We start from the raw sequence: 11,930 nt of genomic DNA, 5'->3' as shown, positions 1-11,930 counted from the left end.
TAAGCGCACATTGAGATCTTTTCTTTTTATGAACCGTGGCAGAGATTCGTAAAGCGAACATTTATTACATATTTCGTTTAAAAAGCGAAAGATATATTTCGAATCTTAGTTAATGAATACGAACTAGTGGAATTGAGAACAGTGTTTAGACATAAGAGCATGAGTAAATTATACATCAAACATCGCGCAAATGTTACCTTTGTGACTGGAACGAAATGATAGGCACGTAACAATCAATCTTCGCGAAATCTATAAGATTAACCACGCGAGTTATGATCGTAAAAGGAGCATCGTGCATAAATTCCTAGTTTCTATTATCTATCTGGTTCTATGCATTTTATGATTTTCTGTACGATGTTCGACCTATTGACCTATATCTACGAATACCGAATAATTTCTATAAGCTCAAAGTTTATTGCGGTTTGCAGTTGTTCTATGCGGTTTTCTAGAAGTAATACTCTCATAAAATACTCGTTTGGCTATGTCGTAAAATTACGGTTGTTACAAATTATCGTTTTACCTTTCCTCTTCACGACTCATTATTAATATTACCTAATGAACGACGAATGTCGTTTAAACATTAGAAGTTTACGACGTAAGTGAATCATTGGAGGCTAGGAGGTTTACGAGACTGAATAGCTTTTAACGCGAGCTAATTATACTAAACGACAAGGGATATGCGAGTAAATCAGTCACGCTTGCACGATTATCCCGCGGTGTCTGAGATTGAAATCGTTAGCCTGGCTAATGATCTGCCTCGTTCCATTTCGCGATCAAACCTCGATTAAATCGAAAAGGTGAAGACTTATCTCGAGAAGAACGTTTGGAATCCATCCACTTATTATTCTGCTACGGTAGTCATTTTGCGTGATCAATGTGGCGATCATGCGTTCATCGTAGAAATTCTCTCTTCTAAAGCTCGGGATTAATTAATTTTATACCGTTACAACATAGTTTATCGAGGCACGAAAGTTCGCGCAAGTAGTGGATACATACGTGTTTCTCGACACGAAGTTTTGCATATCTAACCGGGAAGCTAATAACTTGGTTTCTCTTCGACTTTACGCAGTCGTGTTCCGTCGCTTTCGTAAGAGCAATCGGCAGAAAAATCTGCACGAGCATCGACATATCTCGTTCGATACTCAAATAAGGTGTTGCTTGTGCAACTGCAGCCAACCGCTGCTAACGATGTTTCCATTCGATTCTCTCGGACAAACATGGATAGGCCTGTGGATTCATCGAAGGTAGATGGCAATAAACACGAAACTGGCGCACTGTATACATAACTGTATAATTATCAGGTATATAACTCGCTCGACAGAACAACTGGCCGATGATAACAGCGGTGACAAGCGAGCTTATAATTTTCATCGTTCGTGGTGGCACGCGAAAGGAACGCGTGCAATGTTTTACACGCATCGAAGCGCAACATTCATATTCATGTTCCTGACCTCCGATAAACCAAATGTAGGTCGGTTATTATCATAATAAATGGTAACTCGTATAGTCGATAGTTCTACGCGTACCAATGATATGCTATATGCTATACCGTATAAATGAAATATCAGATCGAAAATTTCACGTGAGCTTCCAAACTTTCGAATCTACCTGAGAACCTAATCGACGACGGTCGAATAGTATCACAACAATGGCTCAACGTTCAACGGAAGCCAATTACATCCTTTTTCCTTTTAAGATCATTATTGACCGCGATATCTCTACGAAACGATCGTGATCTCACGGAACGATATCCCGCACGAACTGCATCCGATTGGAATCCAGTGAAGGGTATGCGGCAATCGCAGTGTACACCAGGCAAGCGAGGAACAGAAGCGACCATGCACGTTAATCGTTTGCAAGTCGATGGCAAGCCGTGGCAGGAGGTGCATGCATGCAAACCGTGTGACCAGCAATTCACAATAAGAGCTGCTTTCCGAGTAAACGATGTCTAGAGCGCGGCAAACTGTCTCGGATAGCCTGTTACTTTTACGAACACACGATGCCGAAGCGGAGAATGCTTCGTTCGAATGCCTCGACGTTTTACGACGAAGATTTATGTGCCTTTCGAAAAGAATGTAACGGCAATTTATTTACTTAGCGCTTAGGAGTAGAAAAATTGCGAAAACACGTGATTACTTTCAAGATTTTGTGAATAGGAGAAATTTTAAGTACAGAAGGATTTACGTGAACGCGGTCTTAAACCGGAGATACAATGTATCGTTAGTCCGATCTATTTCGACGCTGAAAATTATCACAAAGTGGCTTGAAATTACCCTCTCGGTTACCATTAAATTCAATAACTCGATAATTCTACAAGATGAAGGCAACCGGTACAATTTTACATGCTTTCCGTTCGTAATTACGCCCAGCTGATTATGAAACGCATTACTGATTTTACTGAGCGTAGATTACGAACATATTTTATCGTCAACATTGTTTTTCACATCGGATCACATTAAAGTAAATATTGTCGGGGACACGTCGTTAAAGAATATCGTGATCGCTAAAAACTGATGCGCGACACATTGGTAATTTCACTTTTTTTCCTCTGTAAATCCTTTCAATTAATGTCCTTGATCGATCTAAATAAAGGATTTAGAACGTGAAACTTCTATCCATTCTATTTTTCTAAAAAGTGGTTCGATTCAAGGACAAGACTCCAATTTAGCAGATGTTTCGACTAAAACTGTTGGATTGTGAATCGCCGTGATATACATTAGGTCGTCCGAAAAGTTTCTTTCGTTTTACAAAGAAATAATGGATGCACAACATTTTTCGTTTTATATTATTTTATCGAATTACGTGTGATCCATTTTGTTCTATCAAAATAAAGATCGCAACGTTTGACAGATTATGTTTCATTTTTGTATAAAGATGCGTGGTTGTAAAAGACGTGTCTGTAAAAGAAAGACACTTTTCGGACAACCTAATACATTGTATAGAAAACGTCGTGGTCCATCGAAAACAAGGAAACACTGTGACGGAGGAACACGTCGCGTTCTCCCTCCGAATCGTGTTGCAACGTTGACGCAACGAAATTCAAGCGATTGTATGGATCGATAAGAATCGATCGATACTGCGGCTCGCCTAATCGGTGAAGTAATTTGCAGCGGTTTTATTTTGTCTTTACGGCGAAGGGAAATTATTTTACGTAATAATTACAATCGCGCGCATTGTCGAGGGGCAGGGAGTGATTAATCAAAAGGGAAATCTGTGTCTCGTTATTACGTGTGATTGCGTTGGCTTGTTCATTCCAGCATGTGAAATTCGACGATTTCGGGGAATTCGCGATACGCTCGATGGATAGCTTGACCATTGTTACGTCTATGCCATAGTTTCACGTAATTGATCTAATTAATTTCACTACGCTAATGTCTTTTAATAATTCTTTCGATTATAATCCATTAATTTATGTACATTCTTCTTATTGTTTTTTATCTAATTACTTGATGATATTCAAAGGAGGGCGGGGAAAGAAAAGGAAGGAAAAGATTCCTACGCACGATACGCTTTGCGGTTTCTTCGTACGACCCTGACAAAAACGCAATCGTGCTACTTACAAGAGTACATTGCATCCTAGCATATCGGTGCATGCATGTACATGATGTGCATTATGGATTGAGCATCTACGTAAGCGCCTGTGGAGCCAACGTCAGCGTGCCGTAATGTAGATGCTTCGACTCGATAACCGGCTCGATATTGCGTAAGAATGATTACGGTACTAGTTCTACGACCAGTACTGACAATGAGAAAATAAGAATGATATCCATCGCGATTATTATCGACTAGGGTCAAATGCACGATAAAAACATTTTATTGAAAATCGCAATTATCCATTAATTTTTCAATTTTTCAAGAAAATTTCTTTATGTATATTACGAAAGATTCGCGTATACTCTCAAGTAAGGATTAGCAAAGTTTCGCTGGAATATTTTCCATTCCATCGCGATCACGCAAGAATGTTTGTGTAAATTAATATACAGATGTGAAACTTAAAATTCAAGCATACGACACAAACAGCGACTGTTCCCCATGAGCTAACACCTACGTCGCTCTCGCTGGAACGTAATTACACGCTGCGCTTTGATCGTTCAACGGATGCCCTCTATTTACGGGGGGACGTTTGACCAGACCCCCGGAGCAGAGTGACAGAGAAGAAAAGAGAAGAAGAAAGAGAAAACCCAAAGGGTGAAACGGTCGACCCTGTCCCTTCCGGCTCCTAGCCGAATAAAACCGGTCGATTTTTATTCTGACGATCGCTCGAAAGCGGACGTCGGCGTACCGACACATTTGTGCAATTGCGGATCTAGAATTTTCTGATCGCGAGAACTGAACGGCGAAGGGCGAACCGATTGAAAGGGAAATCGCTCGTGAGAGCCCCTCCCTTCCGCCCGAACGATCTTGTGGCTTTTCCTGTTCTCCGTTCCACCTGGAAGCCCGCGTTATAGAAAACGATCCACAAGACTATACGCTCCCGCACGCGTGTCGTGACTATATATTTTTCTTTTACTAACCACGTTGACGAACTATCTTTGTCTTCCACATGCTTACAGCATTATTTTGTTGGAAGTTTCAGCAAAAGCGTGGGGGCGAGACGCAAATTCAGGTTGAGCAATCAGCTGGTAAACTCCAGGAAGTAGACACGCGCCTCGGTACCTTTTGTTTATTCGCTGTTCTCTCAAGTGTTTTGTTAAACGGCTTTGCCCATGCATTCCATTGAGTGGGTCGATGCAAAGTTTAGATTCGAATGTCGATTACGCGAGGAAGGCTTGAAGATTTTACGCGTTGCGCATATTTTCTCGCTTTCTGGTGCAACGCGTATAGTCATGTTGATCGCGCATTAAGATCTGGGTCGATTCGCTTCAAACGCAACCTATCTATTCGTATTATTGATATTCTCTTGTATCGCGATTCTTGCACATCGATGTGTACGCAATTTTTGAAATTTTTGCGATCGACAATAAATCTCTCGTCTCTGCCCTTATAAAAGCTAAATTAAAATATTTATCCAGCAATTGAAACTACGATCTTGCTTCTCTATTTGAACTTGCCGTATAAGTGCAGTAAAAAATTAATTGTACGATAGGAAGTAGGAAACGAGAAATAAATATTCTTAATGTCAGATTCGATTGCATAGTTCAACTGTGCATACTATGTTGTGTGCGCGTATCTTTATGAGATTTATGGTTGCTTAATTACAAATTCCTTTCCATTTTTTTTTTTTTTTTTTTTGTAATCACTGCAACTAAGTAACAACTTCACCTGTTGAGGAATTTCATACATTCGCGGCGCATACACTGAGCTTTCTCTTTGTTTCATTTGATTCTTCGATCGATAGATTATATCCTCGATTGGAGTAATTAAAAAACTCTTTAACACCTGTACACTCTGAAATATTTTCGTGATGTTTGCATATACGTGTGAAACCTAGAAGCGATAAAATTCTCCACGAATGGTCACGGGAAAGGGGTTGAAAGCTTGATTGCAGGATCAATCGAGCGCCACTTAAAATTTCGGATAGTTTTATGGGCGTCCGTCCTTCGTTAGCGTCAACTAATTTTACGACTGAGTCAGCATCGTTGGATTGCAGGTACGATCCTTCTTTGATCGTGGCTAATGAAGCACATCCAAAGATCGGCCTGTCTTTTAGCATGCTCTGATAATCGTCCTTCTCGGAACGTCGGCCTGCGTCGTCATCGCTCGACGATTTACGCCTTTTCTGAAACTGCTTCTATCATTCCATTAAACGAGCGGAACTGAAATCCTTTCTTTTTTCCAACAGTGCTTGCTTTGAATTTCCAAACGGAGAAAGGGATAGATCGTGTAACAGCTAGCACTTGGAACAAATTTGTCGATTAATCTTAAACAGAAATTAATTCGCCTTTTAATCTTTAGTCAAGCAGTAGGCCAATGAATCTGTCAAGAACAAACGCATCGAGTTTGGAAGATCTCTGATTCAATCGTCTCCTAATTTATCGAAACGAAGGTTATTCGAGAAACAACAAATCTTCCAATTTGAACTGTCACCAAAAAGAGTATAATGATGCGGCTGTTATCAAGGCTATGTATAGAACAAACGAACTCATTAGTTTTTGCATGGTGTGTACGTGAACTGGAATTAAATCGCGTATTTGCGTAATGATAATACTCTGGAAACGAGGCTAATAGTAATGATAGGCGAACGTCGGCGAATAAAGAAGTGTCACAATGCGTAATTACGTTCTTCAACTTGCCTGTTTAATTGCATCCTTAACTCGTTCGCGCTCGGGTTTCAGGTGCTTGAATACGAGTGAAATTCGAGTTCTTCGATGTGACACCGTTGCACACCATATGAATATTTAAGTAAAAAGTTAGATTACCTCGCTGTCGGGCGTGAAATCTGGGTCAAACAGGTTTGATACATTAAAAACGTTTCAAAATATGATAATTCGCGAGCGCGATCGTTCGCCTGTGAAAGAAATGAAGTGAAGTAACGATGATCTGTGACGTAAAAAAAGATTGATTGCCCACAGAGTATTCTACGCCTTATGTATTTATTTTCAAGCAGCCAGTTATTAATTTCCAAATTTTGCAATTTCGAATCCGTTTTTCACCCAATCGATTAACGCACGAGTAACGTTGCCAGCAATGATTGGGAAATAAATCTACTACATTTAACACTGGAGGACAAACTTGCGAGTTCACAGTGAGAAAGGACCCGGAAGCGGAAACAAGGCTCGATGAAATTCATAGATCGATATTTCTAGAAGAAGGAAGTAAGTCTATCGAACGACACGTTACACATGGATCGATAGTGTGTCTCGATGTGAAAACCGGTCGAGAGAATGTAGCTTCATAATCTATGTATACATGGCGAGTCGTGCGTGGCATATAAATGAACCAAAACGTTGTAACGAGGTCGTAATCCAAATTGCGAATACACGTTGCGATCCTTCTAAAGTTGCTTTTCCTTTTCCCATTATCATGAGAAAATAATTTTCTTAGCTCATGACATTTAGTTGATTTATAATTGTGCTTACATGTATCTAATCGGACTTATTATAATTAATTATAGAAATTACAGTTAAAAATACCATCGTTCCGTGAAAATTATCATTCTTCGAGATACGAGTATATTTCGATCTGTAAGTTAATGAGATAATTAGTCGCTGCGTAAAGCTTTATACGTTTGGCTTTAATCATTCAAAGGTGATGCAATCGTAATTAGAAGCATAGAGATTTTAAAGCATCGATTAAGTCATACGCCAACATCGGCAGACCTGGATTAGCTACGCAGTGAGGCAAAACGTAAACGAATGTAATACATAGTGGAACAGCCTTATATACATTAATTGTTTTATATTATTATTATTTACTATTATTACTAATTAATCAATAATGTTTTGACTACTTCTAATTTGTGCGTATCAAAAACATATTTTAGCAAGTTTTTAATTCAATTCGGAGCAGTTCTCTGGTGAGTTTACAGATTCGTCGCAGTTGCTTTTTCGCATTCAAACTTAGTTTATCGTTCTTCAAAACTTCTGGAACTTGTTTAACGATCCCGCGGAGTCGATACAAAGTTAGACAGTTTGAAGTTTGTAGTCTTCAGCTACAGTCGCTCATTTCGGCATGCAGAATTTCTTTAGACTCCGGAGTGGTGCACGTTCCGAGAGTCTAAAGCAGCGTATTACGTAAGAAACACGAGACTTGGACGGTTGATTACGTGATAGCTGATCTGGAGCGTGTGTGTCGATGGAAAACTCGTGAGAAGTGCACTATGCATCGTGCAACATCGAATATATGCCCCTTCGAGCATGACGTTCCACGAGAATGTTTATATGCGTATATATCAAGGCAGTATGGGCACCCGTGGTACTTTAAGTACATATTCTTTACGTCATGGCCGTCTAGTAGAAGCAATAATTGGCTTCGAGGTTGCAAGACGGTCGCTTTCACGGGAAACTCTAGTGCAAACTCTTGATACTGATGTTTGCCTGTCCAGAGAAGTTTCTTGAGAAGTTGAAATGCTTCGAATAGCTAGATTCTAAGATTAGTTACAAGTTAGTTAAACCTGTATTATATAGTTAAACTTGAATTTTTTAATTTAAAATTATTAAACTTATATCTGGATATTTAAATTAAAAATTCATCAATTAAAAGTCTACAGCTATATTTATTTAGGATATCAAATCGATAGTACAACATCGCTTATCCTATGTCTCACTTAATAGCGGTAAAAAATCCTTGTAGATCACATCTAGACTTTCTAGCTGTCGAGGAATATAATTAAGATAAGTCGATCCTCATTGAGAAATAAATTAATTAAATAATTAAATAAACAACAGTCGATAATAAACCCTCTCTTTACGTCTCATTTTCATCGTCTCTCTCCGTGAGTGATGGTTCCGTAGGTGGCTCGGTTGGCCATTTGCCTACGGTAGCAGCAGGATCGATAGTAGAAGGTGGATCTGTGATTACAATCGGTCCAAGGGGTTCAACCGTTTGTTCCTCGTCTTTTACGCTATTTTTATCTTTCTCGTCTAAACTTTGCGGTTTCTCGATTATTTCTGGCTTTATCAAAATCATTTGAGGTTTCGCCTCTAAATCAAGATTTTGATCTGGCATCGGTGGTATCAACTCCGTCGATGGTACCATCGTTTTAATCTGACACTGACGACCCATATAGCCGAGTGGACAGATGCATCTGCAAACAAGGTTTACGTTTATCGTCATGGTCAGCGATTGATCTAGTTATGTCACTGTCAAAGTCATTGTGCAAAGGATTCACCTGTAATTGCCATCCTCTTTGGTCATACTAATGCAAGTGGCGTTATTGCGACAGATTCCTGAATGCTCGTCGCAGTAAGTCAGCTTCTCGTTGCATAGATCACCCGCCCATCCAGGCTCGCATCGGCACTCCCATGGCCGTTTACAGGATCCGTGAACGCAACCAGGATAAGGAACGCATTCGGTGCAATTCGGACCTGTCCAACCCACGCGACACCTACATGTTCCCGGACGACGACAACCGCCGTGTTCTCGGCTGCATCCTTGCGAGCAAACCGCTACACAAAGAGAAAACGTTCGAGATACATAAAACAAAACGAAAGTTTAAGTAGACTTATGTATGCTTTCTTGGAGAAGATACGAGGACTAGAAAAAATGGATAACTTACGAGTTTGACAGAGAAGTCCAGTCCAGCCTGGTTCACAGCGACATTCGAGTGGACCCTGGCACGTTCCGTGCACGCAACCTGGCAAAACAGCGCATTGTTTGCATTTCGGACCCTGCCAACCTAATCGACATCTACAAAAGGAAGTACACAAATGACTAATTCTCTTGCAACGAATGATTCACTAAGAAATTATCTTTGCCATTAAATAGCATGAAAGAAAGGAAAACTACGGAGAACAATCTCGTAGCTTCCACATTTCCTCTAAATTATCAGCTACGAACGTTAATGTGACGAGGGTCGAGCAAACAGTGGTTTCATTGCTTCGATCAGTCGCTACCGGCGCTGATAACCGCTCATTACTCAACCATTACGAGTTGTACCTTACCTGCATTCTCCGGGCTTTTCACAATATCCCTGGCTGGATAGACAATCGGAAGCGCAGATTGGTTCCGAACAGAACATACCCTTCCATCCAGGATCACAGGAGCATTCGAAGCTTACGTTACAACTAAAAATGAAAATTTGTTTCAGTTATTCATTCTACCGCTAAATGTAAGTTTTTCCGCACGATCAATATTCAAGAGAGTAGAAAAGACTAGACGTTTCGTGTTACGCGAGAATTAAACTTGCCACTGAGCGAGGTGAAATCGGTATCTATTTCATGCCTTTAGTACTAGAACTAACTACTACATCCATCGGTTATTAGCAACCGTATCGCTTATAGAAAATTATATTGCTCTAGAAATCGATACCTGAATCGGAAAAGGGCAGCGGTTTCCATTGGTATATTCACTTCGCAGATCTGATTAAGTTAACGGGTAACTCGTTATTCATTGACGACTTACATCTGCTCTTGCTTCTTTTAATTCACCGAGACATATAAAAAAACTGATGAAAGATTACCTGCCATGCTGACATCCTGGTAGAGCTACACACTTGTCGCAGAGCTCGCCATAAAAGCCCAATTTGCAGCGACATTCACCGGGTCGACGGCAGTAACCCTGAAGAGGGTCACACCCCTTCCGACAGATTGGCACATCGCACAAATCGCCAGTCCATCCTAAGTGAAAAAAAAGCACCGGTTATACAAAGAGAAATGTCTACATCGCTGATTTTTTATTGCGTTTTTCTGAACCACGTCCGCGATGAACTCCATCACGCTATGTTTCTTTTTTTACCTGGCAAGCACTTTACTTCTCCGGCTTCGTCACAAACGTAGTGCGAGTTTGGATGTTGAGAGGCAGGTATCTCACAGGCTTGCTTCTTCCATTTGGGAACGTATCTAAATGGAGAGTAGAAGAAATTATTTATCTAACTAAAATGTATAACAAAAATTATACATACAGATTCGATACAATCTAATGGTACCAAAAGCAAGATATGTCGATATTATTGGTAATGAGCAATTTAGAGGATCTAGTTTCGAAATCGAAGTCGAAATATGGAGGTACTTAAAATATGTAGGATAGTAAAAAAAAGCGATAACAAGGCGAACAGATACGACTGACAGATAAGATAACATTGACAACGACCGAGTAATTATGCGTTAAGCATGTGATACGAGAACTTGATACTATAATCTGGTTCTCGATAGCCACGTATTATTTTCTATAACTAACTTTTCTCATTCTAATTTTCTAAACGTAGCATTCGACACAATGAATTAATTTCTACCTGCTGAGATGAAAATCAAAATTTACATAATCGTAAATACAACTGATTGTCTGCGAGGAATTTTGAAGGACTTTCACCGGAACAAATCTCTCCAAAATAAATAGGATATTGGTTACGAATCGAATCACGTAAAACGGATCAAAGTATGTTTAATGACGATACCTGGGTCCGGCTGCGAATCCAAAAGGCAGCGCACCGAGCCCGAAAATCGTGGTAACACTGGCTGTATGCCCATTGTATAGATTGCCCAGTTCACCGGGACTGATCAAGAGACTGAGACAAGCGAGCAGCAGTATCATCTTTGCTTGACTTCCAAGTCAAGACTGAGGACGACCGCGTCCAAGGCTTCGGCTTGGATAACGGGACCTTGTTCGAGGTCACGGCACACTTTTTCATCGTGTCCGTGCTGCTGGCAGAGCGTTCGCGGACGCGTGAGATCGTATGAGTACGCATGTGTGACGCTCTCCCCGTTTGACTTTTTCGTCGACTCACGACGAGTTTATTATTCGCTCGGGAAAGTTCAATGCACTTCTTCGACTAAGCCGAGAGGAGGCATTCCCCCTGAGAGCTCGCGTTCGCCGCTGTCACGGAAAGGAAATGGACGTACCTAGAACTTTCTTGGGAGGATTCGTAAGCTTCTACAGTTATAGGATTCGGATAAAGTCCCCTCGGGCAGAGATCGTCGTTTCTTTGTCGTGAATAACAGTTCTTTGACTCGTACTTCTTTAAGAACAGTAATTGGGAGATCACTGCCTCTAATAGGTAGTACCTAACGAAGTTATGTCCTGCGAATCCTATTTAACGGGAATTTTTATTCTTTTATTCGTCAAAAAAATTCTCCTTTCTGTATGCCTAAAGGTACAGGAATATTTTGCTCCCCCTATAATCTAGCATAAATCCATTCGATATGGAAGGACAAATCCCCCTTAAATTCAACGAAAAAACCTATGGACCCTCGTTATTCGAGTTTAATCCGAAGACAAGGAAGTGGACCTCCAACAAAAGTAGGATTTGGGATCCTATTTACATGGTGATATTAAAAGAAAACCGCTCATGCCGAAACGTATGCTTTCGAATACCGACATTGTAACTTACAGAA

At 40.4% G+C, this 11,930-nt stretch overlaps 1 protein-coding gene across 1 annotated transcript; it reads right to left on the bottom strand.

Moving 5' to 3' along the window:
* Positions 1-8,135: 8,135 nt before the first annotated feature.
* LOC117243556 (protein jagged-1-like) lies at positions 8,136-11,162 on the bottom strand. Its single transcript, XM_033511153.1, has 7 exons — positions 10,994-11,162; positions 10,336-10,439; positions 10,061-10,217; positions 9,543-9,665; positions 9,158-9,288; positions 8,771-9,047; positions 8,136-8,686 (listed from the first exon to the last, which is right to left on the bottom strand). The coding sequence occupies exons 1-7, from the start codon at positions 11,128-11,130 to the stop codon at positions 8,347-8,349; spliced, it is 1,269 nt and encodes a 422-aa protein (XP_033367044.1). The 5' UTR covers positions 11,131-11,162; the 3' UTR covers positions 8,136-8,346.
* Positions 11,163-11,930: the final 768 nt, after the last annotated feature.

The sequence above is a fragment of the Bombus vosnesenskii genome, unplaced genomic scaffold (assembly GCF_011952255.1).
Source record: "Bombus vosnesenskii isolate JDL3184/JDL3185 unplaced genomic scaffold, Bvos_JDL3184-5_v1.1 scf7180000013266, whole genome shotgun sequence".
Classification (NCBI taxonomy): domain Eukaryota; kingdom Metazoa; phylum Arthropoda; class Insecta; order Hymenoptera; family Apidae; genus Bombus; species Bombus vosnesenskii.
The sequence above is the reverse complement of the archived record's forward strand: the minus strand, read 5'-3'. Positions and strand labels throughout refer to the sequence as shown.

Excerpts from the sequence above, each read along its gene's own strand:
- LOC117243556 (XM_033511153.1), bottom strand. The coding sequence starts at position 11,130 with ATGATACTGCTGCTCGCTTGTCTCAGTCTCTTGATCAGTCCCGGTGAA. Across the intron at positions 10,218-10,335 it reads AGAAGTAAAGTGCTTGCCAG|GATGGACTGGCGATTTGTGC; the intron begins GTAAAAAAAGAA and ends TTTTTCACTTAG. Across the intron at positions 9,666-10,060 it reads CCAGGATGTCAGCATGGCAG|TTGTAACGTAAGCTTCGAAT; the intron begins GTAATCTTTCAT and ends TTTCATTTTTAG.